General features: G+C 37.1%; 1 protein-coding gene across 6 annotated transcripts in view; it reads right to left on the bottom strand.

Moving 5' to 3' along the window:
- The window catches only part of AKAP7 (A-kinase anchoring protein 7), a 141897-nt gene that overhangs the window by 38556 nt on the left and 81169 nt on the right, over nucleotides 1-22172 (bottom strand). For 2 of the 6 annotated variants that reach the window (XM_059941204.1, XM_059941206.1), the window contains exon 1: nucleotides 4191-4492. The exons of 2 other annotated variants lie outside the window; for them this stretch is intronic. In XM_059941204.1, coding sequence (XP_059797187.1) covers nucleotides 4191-4239 — 49 coding nt within the window. In that variant the 5' untranslated portion in view covers nucleotides 4240-4492. Of the gene's footprint in view, nucleotides 1-1748; nucleotides 1818-4190; nucleotides 4493-22172 lie in introns of those variants that run through there. 2 more of the 6 variants (XM_059941203.1, XM_059941207.1) reach the window with 2 other exon arrangements.

The raw sequence follows: 22172 nt of genomic DNA on the forward strand, positions 1-22172 counted from the left end.
GAATGTAAATTGATACAGCCACTATGGAGAACAATATGGAGGTTCCTTAAAAAACTAAAAATAGAATTACCATATGACCCAGCAATCCCACTACTGGGCATATACCCAGAGAAAACCATAATTCAAAAAGATACATGCACCCCAATGTTCACTGCAGCACTACTTACAATAGCTAAGACATGGAAGCAACCTAAATGTCCATCAACAGAGGAATGGATAAAGAAGATGTGGCACATATATACAATGGAATATTACTCAGCCATAAAAAAGAACGAAATAATGCCATTTGCAGCTACTAGATGGACCTAGAGATTGTCATACTGAGTGAAGTAAGTCAGACTGACAAATATCATATGATATCACTTCTATGTGGAATCTTTAAAAAAAAGGATACAACTGAACTTATTTACAAAACAGAAGTAGAGTCACGGATGTAGAAAACAAACCTATGGTTACGGGAGGGGTGGGGGGGATAAATCGGGAGATTGGGATTGTCATATACGCACCACTATATATAAAATAGATAACGAATAAGAATCTGCTGAATAGCACAGGGAACTCTACTCAATACTCTGTAATGGCTTATATGGAAAAAAAGTCTAAAAAAAAGAGAAAAGAGTGGGTATATGTATATGCATAACTGATTCACTTTGCTGTACACCTGAAACTAACACAACATTGTAAATCAACTATACTCCAATAAAAAATTTTTTTAAATTAAAAAGAAGACTATATTGAAACATATTTCATATATAAAAGTAAAATGTCTGTGTATTGTTTAAACATATACTTATAAAATTAAGATATGTGTCTTGTTAAAATACATACTAATACTCTTTCATTCTCAGCATCACAGAAGATCAGGGCTAGAAAGTAACTGAGTTGTCAGTGCATTCATTCATTAGCTGTCTCATTCTCCCCTATGACACATCCCTATGACAAACTACCGTGGGAGGAGGCTTTGTTCATCTCTGGACATTCACCTGTTTCATTCTACATAAAACAAATGTACTTCAAAATGGGAAAATTTGCACTAGGAAAGGAGCAAGTAAAGTGTCTTCTAAATTAGTTATAGGGATATCTCTTTAGTGATTAAGTTTCCTTTTCAGGTTTATTTAGTGAGTCTGATAAACTGCAGGGGCCAGTAAGCCTGTGCAAACAACATTCTTATTCATGAACATTCCCTTCAGGAAGCTCACGAGACATGCGGTAATTCAAAGGACATGAGTGCTATAGAAGAATTCAGCAAAAACTACATGGAGACTATCTACAACATTTGTTAATCCTACAATATCTACGGGAATGTTTCAGGTTAAATATGGTCCTGTGTAGCAATAGAAAGTACTTAATCTACCAAGAAATATGCATTTATTGTCAGTCTACTCTACCTTTTGTGGCCAAAAAGTATACAGTTTGAGAAAATGTTCAACTGCTGGGATTTAAACAAAAAGGGTCTAGCTGCTTTGTGCTGCATTAACTGAAAAATAAACCATGACGAGTTCTACTGTTTTTGACTATTCACCCCATTACCAAGATTTCTGGCTGTGCATACAGTTAACTTCCCACACAAACATAGCCCTTACACAACTAGTTGATTTTTAAAAAATCATTTTGTTTGCTCTTAATAGACTAAAATGGTAGCACTAATAAATCAATGAAATGAGAATACTTTCTATCTACCACCACCACCAAGGACAAAAGCGGGATAAAACAGCAGCAGGAGGGGAGAGGGACCACTTGACTCTTACCACTTGGCCAGCTGGGTACCTCCTTTCTGTATCTCTGCAGGGCTATAGAGGATGGGCTTCCCAACTCACCTGTGTTTTGAGAATGACAACCATAAATTTCAACTTTCACCAAAAACTTGTTTAATTCTCCATTTGAGCTGCTCTCAGAAGATACATTCTACGGCCATCACCCTTTACAGCAGAATTAGAAGGGTGTGGGCATAAGCACTTTTGTGCTCTGCGGCTAGGAGGTCCTCACTGAGCCTGTGGCCCAGAGCAGGCTAACAAGGCTACTAGGTGGGGTCACGAAGATGCATAAGACCCAGAAGGTTGCTGTACCATCCACTAGCAAGATCAGGCCCTCCCAAATGTCTACTATGGGTTCTTTTACATGCAATCAACACAGCTTATGAACTGGATATTTACAGTTAGTGCTAATTTACATGTTTCTTGACGCATGCTGGCTAAGGAATTCTCTGCCTTTTTTTCCAAGTCCCCTTTGTAAGTACTGGTAGACGTGTATTACCAGCAGCATAGCAGTGCCTGGCAGAGAACCTTCTCTTTAGACCATCCTGTAGCAGAGAAATTAAACACAGCACCAGAAAACAGCTGATGTGGTTATGTGAACAGAGCGTGGAGCAGATTAGGAGAAAAACAGTGAAGCAACGACAAAATCAAAGACAGATGAAAGAATCATGAGGAGAGAACGGGGAAGATCTGGGGCCAGTAGGGGTGAAGGAGAGGAAAGGGGGCACAAATGCATTGATTCTAACCATAATTTGCACTTTCAGATTTGAACTTCGCTTCAGACACAGTGTCTTATCTTCATTTTCTTTTTAAAATTTTGTAACTTGAGAAAGTAAACCCCCAAAAGCACTTCCGGTCGATCAATACTGAGAAGCGGTGTATGTAAAACAGAAGACTTTGCACTCCAAGGATCCCAGGTGAGAAAGACAGAAAAGAGCAAATTCCTCATTGAGGTGAAACTTGATTTCTTCAGTTACAGACAGGGGACGAAGAGAAAGAGAACACAAGGAAAGCAGGAACTCCAAGAAAACCTGGAGCAGTGGAATGGGAAGTGGAAAAAGGTAAGGAAAGAATTCACTCTCCCTACATCTGTCCAGACCAAGGTTTTTCAGGTCGAGATCTTCCTCAAGGAATCAATCAATCAACCAAAACCCTCAGGAACTACAAATGGATCATTCTGACAAATATCTGAAAAGTTTCACGCTGCCAAATGAATACCAATGCTCATTGTTAGAAAATGAACAATTCTGTTGTGAAGTCACCTCAGGTTTTAAGCTCAGGACCATCGCCTACTGTACAGTATCATTTTCACAAGTAAAATTTAGAGCACAGCTATGGGCTCTTGTTAATAAGCAAACGCTCCAAAGCCTCCCAACATTTATTCCACAGCATTCTCAGAAGATTTCTTGTAAAAAAAACCTGGCTTATTTTCCCAAGTGAATATGTATAAGATATGTATTATTTTTAAACCTGTCCCTGGCTAGTTTCCTGAGGAATGAGCAGCAGGAAACACAAGCCAGATGTGTATCTTTGAGTATCTGAATCAGATATCAAGAGATTCTGTTGACCTATTTAAATTTATTTAAATAAAGCACTGATGTGACATAAATGTGGCTGCAAATTTTCATTAGTATGTCTGTAAACATTTTATTGAAAAAGAAGTAAAAATTCAATATTTGGGGGCAACTGCCATTAAGGCAAATTCTATTCAGCAAACTAACTACAATGCCAGTACTGTTTTTAACAAAGTTGAAATGTAAGTGCACACACATAAGCCAGTGAGTAAGAAATTTCAGTGCAGTGTCATCAATTTAAGTTCTGTTTTCGGCCATAAGCAGATGTGGAACCTGCCTGACATTCGTTTAAAAATATTCAGTGAAGTTTTTGCAGAAATTAAAGTGGCATCACTTGTTTGGAGGGATCTTACAGTTACACCCGAATTCCCTCCATGGAGAACAAAGCAGAGGACACATGAAAATATCTGCAAACATATAATATATGTCATTTTCGAGCCAGCTTTACTTCTCTACATGTTATTATTGAGCACTGCTCTGAAAACATCCCAATTTCAGATAAGAAAAATGAAGTCTGGCTTGTATAATTTATCAAATTGTATGCAGTGATATAAAAGAAACTCAAAACTAAATTCTGACTCTAGATTAGTGTGATAAAAACGAGCTGTAAAATACCAACAGAAGAAAATGAAAAATGACTTCGGTATTCTGTATCTTTAACACCTCTAGTCATTGAATTGCTGTACTTCGACAGTTAATTATTAACTACACATCTACCAATCCTTTCAGTAAATGCACAAGAAAAATCACAGCTCATTAGTCTGCTATGTTTCCCATAAGAAAAAAACAAAACTCTCCCTAGAAGACAGCCACATAAAATAGCCAGGCACTCAGGATTTGGCACAGAACAAATCACACTTACTGATTTTTTCCTCATCTCTTGAGAAAGGAAAGCAGCAGAGCTGGCCCATGGCACTGGTGCTCTCTCTCCTTCCTCGTGTGCTTCTCCCCGGGCTTCCCAAAGAGCGACTGCGGTTTATCCCACGCTCCGCGGAGCAGCACAAGAGCACGACGAGCGGCTGCACAGGATGCGGCCGGCAGGCAGGCAGGCAGGCAGGCAGGCAGGCAGAGGAGGGGGCGCTCGCCGCCGGGAGCAAAAAGGCTCCGCCTCTCCGGGCCCCAGCCCCACGCAACTGCTCTGGGGCTGGCTCTCGGGGAAAAGAAGTGGCCCTCCACTCGCCTAATTCTCGCAAAACTGGGAGCTGTCACCCTGAGGTGAGTGCCACGTGCGCTGCGTGGCTCTGCGGATGTGTCTTTAAGAAAGGTAATCGAGAACAAACCACAACCGGTCCTTTCTCCTGCAGACAAATGCGGTAATTACACAGGGAAATTCAAAGGGGGAAAAAAAAAAACACCCAGATTTTCTGTCTGCATTTAAAGAGGAAGAGCTTTCTTTCATCCCCAGGAGATTTTTCTTTCTTTGTTTTAGGAATAGGGAACCTGACTTTGCAGAACACAGAAAACACAACTTGAATGAAGTACCACGAACTTCACGCTGCAAGAAGGGTGGACATGCGGGGGGGGGGGGGGGAGGGGAGGAGGGGCGGGGGGGGGAGGGGAGGAGGGGCGGGGGGGTGGTAAAAGGGCATCAATTGTCGTCTGCACTTTACATCTTACCTTTTAAAGTTAAATACCTGCTTTCTGAAACACTGCTTTCTTCCTCTATTAAAACATTAGACCAATACTATGAATTTTAAAATTAGAGCATCAAGTCTGTCAGTAGCCCAGAAAATGCCCCAAATCTAAAAGCATCGCTGAGAAAAAGATCAGCGATAATTGCATCTTTCTTAATGAAAACACAAGGTGATTAGGCAAATTCAGGGACAGCAAAGCAACTGATTTCCAGAAACGACGATATATTTTGAACTTCATGACGTAAGATTTCATGTAATCGTTCCAAATCTGTTATCTTATCTAGGGAAGAGCCTTATTTTATGACACCGTGAGAAGACTGCTCATAGTGCCAGGAATACCACCCAAATTCTTAACTTTACTCCTCGACTTCCCAGCTAGGCACTCACACCCATTCCCCAGGCGCTGAAAGGAGAGGGCAGTGGATGGTGATGAAAACTGCCCACAGTTCTGGAGGCAGTGTGTCTACTTTCCTATTCATCTGAACAAAAAGAGTGTGCAGTCTGGAAGAATAAAACCTGTCAATTTTTAAAATCCTAAGCATTACTTTTTGTGTTAAAGAAAGAAATACTTGCAGTGAACACTCTTCATTGAGGAAAATGAGCAACTCCTGGCATCCCCCAATCCCGGCACTGGTGTAGTGATAGAACCTTTAGAAATAAAAAGCCAGAGGTTTGAGTCTCAGATCTGCCAGGTATTAACAGTTCTGAAACATTGACCTCTTTGTCTGAGTTTTGATTTCTTCATCTGTAAGTCTGGTAAATTCATTATAAAGTTTTAATTTGTTGTTGCAAAGCAGGTAGTGTTTGGGAGGAGGGAAAGGAGAAGAGAACAGACGGTGGGAGCAGTGTATCTATATGCACCTCAGTCTTTCCAGCACCAGCTAGCAATCTCACCTCCTCCTCTACAAACTTCTGGCCCCCCTAGCCACAGTCTTGAGTTACTGCTTATCCATGGAACCTCCAAACAAAAAGACCCCTCACTCCAATGCAGCATCCAGGGGATAACATTCTGTGATGAACCCTACCAACTTCACTTTATTAATTAGTCCCTGTTGGCACTACTACTGAAAACATACAATTAAGAACGAAAGATGGCACTACTACTGAAAACATACAATTAAGAACGAAAGATATAAATTGTATCATTAGCTAAGCAACAGTGTGTATCTCAGGATATCCTGCAATCCAAGGCAGGGTGGGCAGGTGGGGTGGCTATGTTAGAGGCTTTTTTTTTTTTCATAAGCATTAAAAGTGAATTAACCATAATAAAATATTAGAAAACAACCGAGAAATTCAAGACAGAAGTTTTAAAACTGGCTTTTAATTGTGCAAATAATTAGCAGATAGTTTAACCTCAAAGAGGGGATGGAGTCTGAGTTCAAGGTCACTAAGGTTTTTCTCAGTTCTGAAAGGCTGTAATTTCACCCTGTAGGTTTATGACTACTCCTAGCTCAGGATTTCCAAGAACGGTTTTCACACTGCATAGTTTTGGATTTTTTCAATAAAGATGATTCCTTCAACATACAATTAAATGTGATTTTCCTTCTATAGATATCATAAGTTTTCATATACACAAATTTTCAACTCAAAAATAACTAAGAAATTCATGTGTCTGTATGTTTCCATTTAGGAAACAAGCTATATATATGGAATTCTGGTGAAAAAAATAGATTTTTCCCTGCCATTCCATGCCCCCTCCCCCCACAAATCTGAGTAGCTATCATTCAGAAGGACCTAGAAAGTAGCCATCTTTTACCCAATTATTTGGAAATACAACAGTATGTCAGTATGTAACTAACTTGAATAGTTTAAGATGTAAGCCCCTCCTCACCCATCCCTATCTCACAAAACAATCAAGTACTAAGTTAAAATTAAAAATAATCGCTAACATTTCCTGGACACCTACTATATACCAGGCACTTGCCAAGGGCTTTACATTTACTCATTCATTTAATCCCTACCACGGTTCTGAGGTAGGTACAAATACAATTACTATCCCCATTGCACAGGCGAAAAACTTAACCTCAGGAAAGAACTTGGCCAAAATCTCTCAGAGAATTGTGACAATAATGGGATTTGAATTCAATCTGTCTGGCTGTATAAGTCCTGAGCATCTCATTGCAGAGTTCCGTACTATTAAACACAGTTAGTGTGTGGTATCAGGTATATACTTTATGAAACCTCTTACAATTTCAGAATAATGTTCGGAAAACTAGTTATTTAATCAAGCTCTATGGTAATATGTTGTAAATGCCTTGGTTTCTCACGTTTTGTCGCCAGATCCTTTTATTAATGGTGCTAGAGTATTTAAAATCCTATTTTAAAACAAAGGACCTAAAGACAGATCCCTTATTGGAGCTGAAGCCTGGCCCTGCTACCTGCTATGCCTTGGGGAAATGACTCAAGGAGAACACGGGCACCAGAACAACCCTGGGAAGCATTCATCTTCCAGGAAAAAGAGCAACTGGGACCATTCACAAGTAATCCTAGAAAATATTAGCGGGGTTTTATTAGGGGGTTAACAGACTCCTTTAAGTAATATATAGAGATCTACCATAACTAGAAGATTAGAAAAAGAAGTAAGGTTAACATCAGTGAGAAAAAACATCTGATATCATGTTCATAAATTTAAAACCATAACCTTTTCATGTTTTCTTTTCTCACAGGCCTCGCTACAAACAAATCATGGTTAGGACAGTTGCCCATATCTGCTATAGCTGTTTGAATTTTTATCATAATGGTTAAAATGGCAGGAATAAAACTAAAAAGTATGAGGGGGGCAGCAGCTGCCTCTTCTTCATGTGCTTTGAAATATCAGCTCTGATTACTATCTCCAATGGGAAAATATAATTCTTAACTATGACCAAAGACTCTATTCTCTTTGTCATTGTTTGGCTTTATTTTCTATCTATAACTGAAAACATGTATATTTGGATTTCTGGGCAACCTTGCTATAAAAGTCTGACTCTAAGGAAAAAAATCTCACTGTAATATTCTGACTCTGTAAAACTGTACGGATTACCCATTCTTCTGAGATCTCCCATTCATTAAGAAAGGAAATCTGAGTTTGACAACTTACAGAAGCAAATGAGAAAGAAAAGAAAAAGTAAATGTTCCTGTATTCAAAAGAGTGGAGAGAAAGAGGGCATTAAATCATAAAGTGTAAAAAGAGGGGGAAAATGCTTTATCCCTCCAAATTCTGAAACCAAGCCTTAGGAGACATGCCTTTAAGCACAGAAGGCACACTTCAGGAAGATTTCCTTATAAAGCAGGTAGCACTCTTACAGAAACTGTTACACCAAGAAATGTCACAGTTTCAGTGAAAAGTTACATAAGTTCAAGAAATGCTTGACAATTTATGGAAACACAATTCATGAAAATTGGGATGTTCTGGGATATATCCCAATTTTTTATGTTGACATCAGGAGTATCAAAAACCAAGCAGTTACTCTGGGCTTGGAGAAGTTTAGATGGACTTACTCAATATTGTACTGTTTCTCTATGTTCCTGTAAAACCAAATTTTAATTCTCAATAATCAATCCACAGTAAGCATATATCTATCACATAGATGCTACTCCATTTTGAGTCATGCTACATCTACGTAGCCATTTTGTACCCAAAGGGCAAGGTTCTGAAACTACATCATTAAATACTGATATTTGAAAGCTGTTCTTATGAGTGTCTGCACAGGAAAGAGACTGAAAAATTATAACTGAAAAACTTTAAGGATAATCTGTAAATCTCACCAGTAAAGTCCTTTTTACTTACCAGCTAAAAGAATCTTGACCCACCAGAAATTTGGCAGCCAAGAATTATTTTTTAACATTATTCCTACTTTAGTCATATTTTCAACGAAGACTTTTTAACTTCTCTCTGCAGTGCTTTAGCTGTTTTTCTCAAAAACGGAAAGTTATAGGTGTCTGTATTTGAAACTGCCATATGCTATACAATTTCAGTATGTAATTGGAAAGACAATGTGTTGTTTCCTATATATGAAACACAGGGAGAAAAACATAACATACCATGTGCATTTAGGAAAGGAGAGGAAACAAGCAGATGACCAGAGGTACAAAGGCAGTCCTTCCTTACCAATCCATAATGTCCTTCCCGATCTCCACTGACACATGCCAGCTTAGTGCCAAGCTTCAAATACCTCCACCCCGCTTATTATTCAGTCAGTTCTTTTCTATGTATGTGGCCAAACCTTAAACAATGTATGTAACTGAAGCCTTTTCCTTAATGGTGAGAAATCAATTAAGGCAGAGAATCTATTTCCCTGCTCAGAGAACAGACAGCAGCAGGGCTGGGAGAAGGGCTGAGAAGTTACAATGTGTACATGGACACCTTGAATTTGTATTATACCATTTTATCAATTCAGTTTGATTCCAGGTGCTATTTATTACACACTGAGTACGTGCTAATGTGATGAGCACGCCGGCTCTTGGGGTGAAGTTAACTCTTGAGTCGAGGGGTGCTGCCAGAGGAGGTGAGAGAGAAAGCCTGGGTCAGAGGAAGGCGGGGGGCCCACATTTGCAGGCACGTGTGGAGGGAGCAGAAGCCCAGCATTTGCACTGTGGTAAATCCCATTTGACAGTCTTAGGAAGGTAGTGCAGTACCAGGAGGAGAAAGGCCGGTAACAGCCATCGACCCTGGACAGATACTGTTCAGGCCTGCTTTTTTATAGTCTGTCCTTCTTTGCGGGCATTAACAATGAATTCACAAAAACTGACATGAGTTACTTACTCATGGACAAGTGAAATGTTTGCACGTTCAAACCTATTTAAAAAAAGAAAGAAAGAAAAGCAGAGAATACACTTAATCTGCTGGCCAGTATTTGTATTATCCGATATGGCTGCTTTCTTATTCAAGTGCCTTTAATCCTTTAATGCCCTGAACCTTTCAGAGAGAAAGAAACATCCTTCATAGGAAGAAAACATGTATTTCAAAAAGCCAAAAGGACCCAATAAGTAGATTCTATTTGTAGTTTAACAATGTAAACAACACAAAATTTGGTTCTATAGTTCCCAACTTATTGGGGGGTTTTCACAGGCCCTAATTCTTTATGTAGAATATCCTCAATATGTGTAGTTCTGAAAGTGGTTCACTGTTTGTCTTGGGCAAGACAACAGTCACATTTCCTGCTATGTAAAGCAGTTGAAGACTTCAAATAAAAGGTACTTTAATAACGCAGTATATAATTATTAAAGTTTTTTTCCTCTAATAACACTTAAAGCGATACAGAAGAATGAAAGTGAATCCCCAAGATAATGAAAAGAAAATTCTCTTATACTAGATGAAATGCAGTTAAATAAAGATTGGTTTCAGCAGGTCTCAGGATCTGTCATGATCCACCACAGTCTAGGCTGACACTCATCTGATACGCTATGTCAGTATTCATTCTGTTTATGGATTCATCTAACAAGTTTTAGTAACTATCAGAACTGTGCTTAAATACCCAAAACACTGAGTCTATTTTCTGTTAACACATTTTGTAATTTACATCCAAAATGTGTATCTGTTAGGATGCATTCAGCTGCAAGTAACAAAAAACCCCTGATTCAAGCAGTTATGAATTTTTCAAAATGTCATTACCTCCTATAATCTGAGGTAGAGTTGCTCTAGGGTTGGTTAATTCTGTGGCTTAAGATCATCAAGATTCACCTTCTAGTCTCCCATACTCAGCACGTGGGCATGAAGTCACCTAGTGCCCCTGTGGTTAAGATGCTGCTAAGTCCAGAGGTCACATGTATACTCAACAATTTCCAGCTAAAAAAGGACGTTCTCTTCCCAATAAATTACGCATCATCAAGAAAACTGTTCTCTGAGGTCCCAAGCAGACTTCCCCTCACTTATCAGAACTGGGTCACATGCCACTTCCTAAACTAATCACTGGCAAGAAGAATGGAACCAATCAGGGCGAAAGTGGAGCCCATGTGCCCTAAAGCCCACCGCCTCACAGGGAAGGGACAGCTCTGCCAATCAGGAATCAGGGCGGGAAGAGAATGGACTCAGAAGAGGCAAAACTCAGAAGAGTTTTCTATTTAACTTTTAATAAAAATGTGGTATCTACTGTTTGGTCAATTAAACTTAGAACTAAGTTCTTGAAAAGGTCTATAAATAATTTTGTACAGCAAAAAAAGATAAAAGCCCTAAAAAGTGAATCGATAAAGGGTGGCATGCTAATTTTTTAAAAAATCTATCATATATAGATAAATGTATGCCACACTTATCAACTAAATTCTTGCTAAAAATGCATAGTTGGAGCAAAACTGTGAACTCCCTTTCTCTAAACCATATTAGGCTAAGACTGACTTCTTAAGTAAAAGCTTTTGCTTTGATCAGAGCTGTTAGCAATGAAAATATATTTGGCAGCTATGGTTCCCTGGTATGAAATATAAAACATGATAATCAAATGTAGTTTTCTGTACTCATAGCCAGAATCAAAACAAAATATTCCCCTGAATACCCTAGTCAACAGAAGATCAAATAGAGCCACAATTCATGAACTGACAAAATGTTGTTCTTCCTGTTAGCTACAGTTAGTGCTTTAGGTATTTTATACAAAACATAGGTTAACACTTTGTGGTTTTCCCATAGCTCCCCAAAAAAGTCAGTTTTCCATCTTTACCATTGTATTTTTATACATAAATTATATATAAATATGTGTATGCAATATAAAAGATTACATAAATACATAAAAGGCACTTGATAGATATATCATATATGTGTATATGTGCATTTTTATTTTTGAAATGCACCAACTAATCCATGCCAGTTTAAGGAAAGCATTAGGAATGAGGCAAATTTATAAAAATCTGATTGGGTGTTCTGATGTTAGGAAAGTAAGAATACTGTTGCACTAAGTATTCTAGTATAACTAGTAGTACCATTAATCTTAATAACTAACATTTTTATAACTTTATATGTCAGTCACTGTGTTAAGTAGTTTTAAAACATTAATAAGCATTAATTAGTTTGGTGAAAAAACATGTTCAGAGGCAATTAGGCAATGTGATGGGCCAGTTAGCCATAACTTTTGGCAACTTAGGCAGGCTCTCCTAAGACTAATTTCCTATATCTTAATGGCTTCTTCTGACTGCAGAATCTGCCCTCCAATCATTTCATTCATTTATTTTTCTTTTTATTTGGAATTCAATATTTTCTTTCATGTTTTCTAAAATACACTTAAAATCAGAGGCTGTACACATAAATCATAAAATAACACAAATTATCATTGCATCATTCTAGCAGTGATGCTTAATTTGTCACATAGTTAAATTTACCACATAGCACTACCCCTTTAATATGTAAGGTTCTCAAGGCATCTAATATAAATCATAAGGTTTGAAACCAGGCCAACAGATGGTTGGATTTTCAAAATAGCCTGAGCCACAGCTGCCACTCTGTGTTAGCATCAGATTAATAGCTGATATACCAGTTAAAATACAGTGAGCCATCATTACGATTAATTTGCTCCGTTACTTACCCTGCAACTTCCTCTAACTCAAGCAGATGGAAAGAAACAAGTTGAGAGTTCCAACTATCAGTTGCTTTTCAATTTTATTAGGGGCATAAATAATGAAACTTCAAACACTTTCTTTTTAGAAGACAGGTTTCCTCAAGGAAACATTGTAAGAAGACGACAATTAGATTACAAAAAGGAACAAGGTTGGCATTTGAAATATAATATTTTACCACGTCAAAGGTTCCACTTTTCAAGAACACTATGCTTTCTAGGTAGGATGATATAAGTTCCATTTAAAGCAAGATACTCTTGGTTTTCTTCTTTTAACCCAGCATAGTACACTTACAAGTATCCATCTAGGTAATAAATTACATGGTCATTCAATTTGTGTGTCATAGAGTAAATAATTAAATACCTTGCACTCAGCTCTTATTAAATTACTTGATAATTAAGTTTTCAAGTAAAAAAAAAAAAAGTACAGTTCCCTTAGGTGATAAACTGTCTTTTCACTTTTCCCTCTTCTAATATGCTTGAGGTAGATTCATCTTACTCAGTCTAACTAGAGATGAAATTTTCTTAATCATCTCCCTGTCAGCCTGTGCAAAAGAATACAAGACAAAATGTTTTGGTCCTGCCTACCACAAAAGAGACATTCCTATATTATAGAATATAAATTTCACATAATAATGATTTTTTTAGTGCATCATTTCATATAGATATGCTATTGTCAGTCTTGGGTATTTTTCTACTTGTCACATTTTTACCACAGAATGCTTAAATGGAAACTTAAAAGGGATGAACAAAAAAATTGAGAGAGGAATCAACCTAGTTTATATTTTATAGAGAGATAACTGAGCAGCCACCAAAATTAATTTGTTCAAAGAAAGAGTAGGAAATATTGATCAAAAATAAGTTTGGAATTTTGTCTGAGGACTAAATTTTTTTCATAGTTTTCTTGGACACATGAACTAAATCAGGAGTTCTTAAGTGTTTTGGCCTCAGGACCCCTTAACACTCTTAAAATTTACCTACAATCTCTCCCTACCAAGAGCTTTTGTTTATTTGGATTATGTTGTCAATATTTACTACATTAGAAATTAAAACAGAATTTTTAAAAATTTATTTATTCATTCCTTTCAAAATATCAATAATAAATCCACTTATATGTTATAATAAATAATGTTTTGCGAAAATACCTATATTTTTTAAATTAAAAATTTTTCTAGTGAGATGAATGGCATTATTTTTCATTCCCGTAATTTTCTTTAATGTCTGGCTTAATCAGACAGTTTTATCCTCATATCTGATTCTGCATTCAATCTGTTGCAATATGTTGTTTCATTTGAAGTATAAGAAAAATCCAGCCTCACATAGAATTATATTTAGAAGAAGGAAGAGAATAATAGCCTTTTCAGATAACTGTGGATATTCTTCTTTGATATTACATCAAAACTTGACAAGTTGTAGTTTCTTAAAGTTTAGTTGCCATGTGGAATCTTAAAAGTGTAACAATGAACTTTTCATACTCTTTACAGTTAAATTTTCTGGTCTATATTGACCTTTTAATGGGTCTTTTATCCATGCATGTCTTTGTAACAACACACATCAGTCATTTTAAAAATATTGATTCACTGAGTTACGCAGATTCTCCATATTTTGACATATTTCATTATATAACATCAAAAAATTCATTAATATCACACCATCTCATTAGGTAAGTCTTTATGGATTACCAAGGGGAGCAAGTAAATGTTTGGGGGTGAAGGAAATTTTCAGTATCTTGATGATGATAATGGTTTCACAAGTGCATACATATGTTAAAAACTCATCACACTTCAAACAGGTACAAGTTTCGTGTATAAGTTATACCTCAATAAAGTAAAGACAGATAGTGTGATAAACTGGAAAAATGGAGTTTCTTATTCTACTCTGTGTTCTCTACTTTTGTGTATAAAATTTTCCATTAAAAAAAAGTGAGGGGGGGGGCTTCCCTGGTGGCGCAGTGGTTAAGAATCCCCCTGCTAATGCAGGGGACACGGGTTTGAGCCCTGGTCCGGGAAGATCCCACATGCCGCGGAGCAACTAAGCCCATGAGCCACAACTACTGAGCCCACATGCCACAACTACTGAAGCCCACATGCCTAGAGCCCGTGCTCCACAACAAAAGAAGCCACCGCAATGAGAAGCCCATGCACTGCAACGAAGAGTAACCCCGCTCACCGCAACTAGACCGTGCACAGCAACAAAGACCCAACGCAGCCAAAAATAAATAAACAAAATAAATAAATTTTTTTTAAAAAGTGGGGGAAAGTCTTTAAGTTTAGGAATCTGTCAACTCATGGTAATAGATTACAGTTTTCTAAAATCTTATTATTGCCTGAAAGCTTGAATTTTATCATTAGCAGTAAATCATGTCAGTTGTCCTTGATGTGACAGGTTTATTTATTTTCAAGAAGATGTCTGCCAAACACCCAAGTGTGAAAATGAAAAATGTCCATGGGTCAATTTTCAAGAAAAAATGGTGTTCCATGAAGGAAAGTGGCTATTTTAGCTCGCAACTTAAACAACCACACAGTGCTCTTCCCTGAGTTAATCTCCCACTTCAATATGCAGAGGTGCTTTATGAGCACCTCCCATTTTTGTTACACAAATATTAAAAAGACACATTCTCAAAGGTTGAGATTAAATACAATTAATAATTCTTACTACTCAGCAAGACCATTCTTAGGTAATATTGACTTTTTTTTTTGCAACTGCCTTGATTCACACTGGTAACCCACAGTTTTACCCACCACTGCTTTTGCATCATCAGCGCAAATGTTAACCCAGAGGAAAAAGCAAATAATATCTTAGCATTATTATAAAAATAGTTTTGCCCTCACAGACCCTAAAAGTATCTCAGGGACTGTCAGAGATCCATGGACCAAACTTTGAGAAGTAGTGACTAAAGCCATAAGAACTTAAAGCCCAACAAAAGTGTAGCCTTAGACTATTAAATCATTCATAAGATAAGCACAATGAAGCACATTTTTACTGGTCATACAGAGTGAAGTAAGGCAGAAAGAGAAAAACAAATACCGTGTGCTAATGCATATATATGGAATCTTAAAAAAAATGGTTCTGATGAACCTAGTGGCAGGACAGGAATAAAGATGCAGATGTAGAGAATGGACTCGAGGACACAGGGTCGGGGGAGGGGAAACCGGGACGAAGTGAGAGAGTAGCATTGACATATATACACTACCAAATGTAAAAGAGATAGCTAGTGGGAAACAGCTGCATAGCACAGGGAGATCAGCTCGGTGCTTTGTGACCACATAGAGGGATGGGATAGGGAGGGTGGGAAGAGATGCAAGAGGGAGGAGATATGGGGATATACGTATATGTATAGCTGATTCACTTTGTTATACAGCAGATACTAACACAACATTGTAAAGCAATTATACTCCAATAAAGATGTAAAAAAAAAAAAGTAAATGATTCACGTGAGAAAAAACAGACATTTAAGCACATATCTAATGCCAATACCCCTACCTACTAAGTAAACCTTTAAGTGAGTGTATGACATTTTAGCAATATAAACATTTTCAAATTAAACATTTTAGAAATTTATTACTTATCACTGATACAACAAAGGCTCAGATTTATGGATTCTAGAAAGCTGAAAGGTATTTGTCCTAGCTACGCCTTTTACCCAAGGAAGAAAAACTGTTGACTTCCTTTTCCCTCCACCCCTTCCTACCCTATCAACCAATGGGTCAATTACATTGACATCATTATCTTCCATAGAGAAGACCCCCATGCTTACATACCAAACTGGGCAAGATCCAGAGCTTTTGGAGCTCTGCCCTGACCCCTAATGGTAAAGAAGCACTGAAGGTTAGAACACCAAAGTCAAATCTCAGGGTCTCCTTAGAAGTAACCCCAAAAAGTACTTTCCTTTTGGCTGAACCACCACCTACACAGGACCACCGGGAATCACTGGATGGACCATGACAAGGCTTTTAAGACTTGACAGGACTGGTCTAAGCTGTCCAGGTCTAAGGGTGATTCTAAAAAAGCGGGGACACCTGGATAGAATAAAGGCATTGACTCAACTCACTTGGAATTCTCCATAGTTATTTCAGCCCATAAAGTCTGAGTCTGGTGTCTTGTTGGTCTGACCTATTTGACATTGGCTACAGACTGCTGACTACAGCTCTGATGAGGCTAACTTACTGACTATGACCCTTCTCCTCTTCTATCACCATATCTGCATAGGCCTGTTTGTTTCTACTTCAGCTGACGGTCGGCCCAACCCTAACCCTCTCACTGCCTCTGTTCTACAGTATAGAACTAATTGAAGGTCTTATCTTTAGGATCCAATCCTATGTCATTATGTTGAGTATTAAACTTCACCCTCTTTTTATCTCACATCTATCTACTCAGTTTCCTTTATCACTTCCTCACTGACTTAGTATATTCAACTGTGCCCATCTCCTTTCCCACCTCCCTCACCAACTCCTCAAACACACAAACCTCCCCTCTGTAGCTTCCTCAGCTAACTAGACTGTAGACTCAGTCACGGTGCCTCCTGTCTCTAATATTACTATTATTCCTATCACTTAATATTAGCACTAATATTACCCCCACGCTGCCTCCCAATCTATCGCTTCTCTCCCCCTGTAAACTGTACCTATTGTTCCTGGACAGTGTCCTTTCTCTACTATCCGCCTCATCCTATTTATCCAAGCTCTGCCGCTCCCCATCCCCACTTTCCTAGAAGCTAAAGTTATAAGCTTCTTCCACTGTGTCCTATCAAAGCCCTTTATTGTTAGGGATGAAGCCCTATTTCTCTACTCCTCCTCCCTCTCCATTTCTCAGATGTAGTCTTAGCTCCCCAGTGACGCTATATCACTCTTAAGGGCTATGTCTTATACTTCTCTGTATCTCATTATACCCAAGAGAAGTGCACACATTGTACACTTTCAATAACATTCATTAAATTAATGGTGAATAATTATTATTAAACCAAAAAACAGCTGGGGTTCTCAGAAAATCATGTTTGCACCTCTGCTTGCAGAAGCTATAAAGAAGTACATTGGCCTGCAAAAAAAAAAAATATATATATATATATCTTCTAGACCTTTCCAAATTCCCCACTGCCTCCTCTAAGAGGTATCTGACAGCTGAAAGTAAACTAGTCTTTGCAAGCACGAAACTGCTCATCAATCTTACAAAGGGTGTCATTTACTCAATTACCTTCCCTAAGGAAATATAAATGGAACAGAGCTGCAAGAGAAAAATTAATTCACCCAACTCCAGTAAGTAGCTCACAGAGAACAGCTTTCACCACCCTAGGATATCTGAGCTATAGTTCATTCCTGGATTCACCAGGAAGAACTGGTTTTTCACTTTTTTTGTTTGTTTGTTTTGGAATTTTAGCTGATTAATGCAGTTAGGTTTGTAAGAAGTTATACCTCAATATTAGGTAAGCATAATATCAACCACATTTCTTATTATGAGAGAATTAAAATGTAGTACCTTTCTCTTGCATCTGAACATGTGACTGTTGCCTCCATATCCTACCAAACTCCCCTAACACTCCATATAAAGATGCATGATGGCAGAAGCTGGAGAGGAAAATGCTCAGCATGGAAATGAAAAGTAGACCCAGGGAATAGCAGCAGCTGCCAGGGGATCCAAACTCAGATGCCTTCAGGAACCAACCAAGTAGTGCAAGTGAGTTAGTCAACTTGTAGAAGAACAAGAGTCAGGGGATGATGAAAGGCACTACTTTCAAGGTGTGCCTACTACCCCACCCAGGAAATCGTTGCATGCAAGAACGCAGAGCACATGTGGCCACATTTCTGGATTGTTCAAAGGCACCAGAAACCCAGATTTTTTACATAAAATCACCCCCAGATTGGCAAGTAATTAAAATTATAAAAACAAATTAAATTTAAATTTGTTTAAACAATTTTTAATAAATTAATATTTATTTTAAATAAATATTTTAAAATAAACAATTAAAAATTGTTTATTGTTTAAATAAAAATAAACAATTTTTAATAAATTAATATTTGATTAATTTTTAATTTTTAATAAATTAAAATTTTAAAAACCCTAAATTTCCTAAAACTAAATCTCTATTTCACAACCACTTTTAGTAACTGGATTTCTACGTTAATCCTCTATGTCTGACTACTTAATTAATGATCACACCAGATAGATGAAAAGCTCAAATGCAAAAATAATAACAAAAAAATCAGAAGAAAATATAAACAAAAATGTACCAAATCTTTGGTTTGGAGATGACTCTAGTCATAATAATTAAAGAAATCACAGAATTTTTTATCTATAGTTTTACAAAAATTAAAACATTTAATATGAAAAATATCTTGTGACCAAAACTCAATGCAAAATAAAACCTGGAAAAATATTTGAAGTCAATATGGCAAAGGGCTAATTATCTTTACTCTTAAGAAAACCTCACAAGTTGGTAAGAGACAAGAAGAACGCACTCCAACTCCTTATGGACAAGGATGGTTGCTATTGCCAGTTCCTAACCTAATACAAAGTAGTGTACCCTGTGGGACTGGGACTGAGAGATCTGCAAAACCACACATGGGGTTATGAGGGGGAAACATGCACAATTAAATGAGCTCTCAAAAAAAACTTTAAAAGCACCAGAGGAAATCAAGTGCCACAAAAGACCCAACAAATAGGAGAATTCACACCCAAGGAACCAGATTTTCAAAACATGAATTTTCAAAATTAATTATATTGACATCATCAAAGAAATAAATGAAGGAATAGCATCCATAAAGCAAAGATCAGAACAGGAAAGGATGAAAAACAATCAACTGGAAATCTTGGAAATGAAGCATATAGTCATTAGTTTGTTTTTCTGTTTTCTTTTTAATGTCCTAAATGATATAATTGAGACAGCTGTAAAGAAAATCAGTGATTTGGAATCCAGTGCTCTCCAAGAATGCACCATTAACAAATTAAGAGATAGGAAATATGTAAATCTAATAAATTCTCTCCCCAGAAAAATTCACATATGTACCTACATACAAAGTTTTATAAACAATTTCAGAAGGTTCCCAGAGTCCCTGAAGCCTAACTTCTACTCTAGAATTCTGAATACAAAATATCTTAAGATCTCAAATCTGTCTCACTCTTTAATGTATACAACACAATACTGATTCAAAGTTCAGGAAACAGACATTAAATTTGAGTTAGTATCAAATTAAAGAGAAGCCATACCAATGGAAGCCAATTAAATCTGAACAAGAGGGCGGAAGATCTAAATAGACATTTCTCCAAAGAAGGCATACAGATAGCTAAAAAGCACGTGGAAAGATGCTCAACATCACTAATTATTAGAGAAATGCAAATCAAAACTATAATGAGGTATCACCTCACACCGGTCAGAATGGCCATCATCAGAAAATCTACAAACAGTAAATTCTGGAGAGGGTGTGAAGAAAGGGAACGCTCATGCACTGTTAGTGGGAATGTAAACTGGTACAGCCATTTTGGAGAACAGTATGGAGGTTCCTTAAAAAATTAAAAATAGAGCTACCATATGATCCAGCAATCCCACTCCTAGACATATATCTGGAGAAAACCATAATTCGAAAGGATACATGCACCCCAATGTTCATTGCAGCACTATTTACAATAGCCAGGACATGGAAGCAACCTAAATGTCCATCAACAGAGGAATGGATAAAGAAGATGTGGTACATATATACAATGGAATATTACTCAGCCATAAAAAAGGACAAAATAATGTCATTTGCAGCTACATGGATAGACCTAGAGTTTGTCATACTGAGTGAAGTAAGTCAGACAGAGAAAGACAAATATCATATGATATCATTTATATGTGGAATCTAAAAAAAGGGTACAAATGAACTTATCTACAAACAGAAATAGAGTTACAGATATAGAAAACAAACTTATGGTTACCAGGGGGTAAGGGAGGGGAGGGATAAATTGGGAGATTGGGATTGACATATACACATTACTATATATAAAACAGATAGCTAATAAGAACCTGCTGTATAGCACAGGGAACTCTACTCAGTACTCTGTAATGGCCTATATGGGAAAAGAATCTAAAAAAGAGTGGATATATGTAATGTATAACTGATTCACTTTGCTGTACAACTGAAACTAGCACAATATTGCAAATCAACTATACTCCAATAAAAATTAAAAAAAAAAAAAAGATAATACAAAAAAATAATCTGCACAAGAAATGAAACTCACAAAGAAAGAGTCCTGAATCCTGCCCAGTATTCTCTGTTGCAAACTCAGGTAAGATCAAGAAAATCAGTAATTATCCATAGCAAATACAGGACTCTAGTGTGTATTAAAACTGGCTAATTATTAAATAATAATTATCATTTTAGATGCAGATATTGCTTTAATGTTAATAAAGGCAGGAGAATATACAGTATGTGTAATAGGCAAAAACCATTTTTTAAATAATGGTAAATGATTGATATGGGGATACAAGATGAGTGAAGTTTGAAAGAAGCTAAATTGCTCTGAATTAGAAAAGGTTGAGAGATAAAGAAGCCTGAGAGAAAAATCTAGAGAAATTGCCTATAATAAGGGGAATTTTAGAAACCAAGCTGGTAAACAGCAATAAAAGAAAACTCAGTGAGTGGAACACAGTAATCTGGGATGACCTGAACAGAGCTGTCTAATGACAATATAGGAGATCCATGCTGTGAGCTATATAATGCAGCCCCACAATACCTTCAGTAAAATCTAGATACTGCTCTTTTTTTAAAAAATGGGAGTGGGAAAGGCAATGAAGCACTGAGTTCTCCTTCAGGGTTGGTCTAAAGTAATTACAGAGAAGATATGGAAAGCTAGCCAAAATCTATATTACGCAAGAAGCATTTAAATTTGCCTTTTACAGTGAACCTAAACAGCAATGTTTAGTCTTCATCAAAACTTTGATGGAAGGCAGCTCTCTTACAGAGATTCTGAAAACACAAAAATCTTCCTTAAAGCACACTTGAAATGTTTCAGAACATAAAATTCAAATGACATATTAATTATCTTCTGTTTAAGATAGCTAAGATCTTTGGAAGGTAAAATAATGATTTCTCTGAAGATCTCTAGTGAGAATTTAGAAACAAAATTGTGTCTCTTGAACATTTTTAAAATACTTTAAACTTCAGTATAAAGATTCTTTCACGATGTATATTTCCATAGGTTTTCTTCAAGCTGACGTGGAGAGAAATTACCTTGGTTGAAGACCTTGAAATATTTAGATACTGGTATTTATCTTCTCTGAGTATTTTCATGTTACTTCAAAAGTATACAAACCAGGTTGTCTTGAAGTTCACAATTTTATAAGAAGACTGCCCACTTTGAAATTGTATATTTTAATCACAACAGATCAGGCTCCTTTAAAAGACATTCACATTGCAAACAATGAGAAATACCCCTTTTCTGGTTTTTCAGATTCTTCATTTGGTGTACACACTTTGCAGTCGGAAACATAATTGTGTATGAACCTGTCTCATCACATGCCGTCTCCCTGATATGATGACAGAGCATTTATGTATGAATCTTTGTTTCCCCTTAAAACATGTTTTTCTTAGGGAAGAAATTAAAGGACAAGTTTTCAATCTTTGCAGGCCACCTATGCTTTCCCTTCCCAGAGTGAAACTTTCTGGCCTGGCACATTCTCTTCCTAATTAGAAGCAGTGAACACAAAAATGCCTGGTATAG

Source organism: Balaenoptera ricei, chromosome 12 (genome assembly GCF_028023285.1).
Source record: "Balaenoptera ricei isolate mBalRic1 chromosome 12, mBalRic1.hap2, whole genome shotgun sequence".
Taxonomy (NCBI): Eukaryota; Metazoa; Chordata; class Mammalia; order Artiodactyla; family Balaenopteridae; genus Balaenoptera; species Balaenoptera ricei.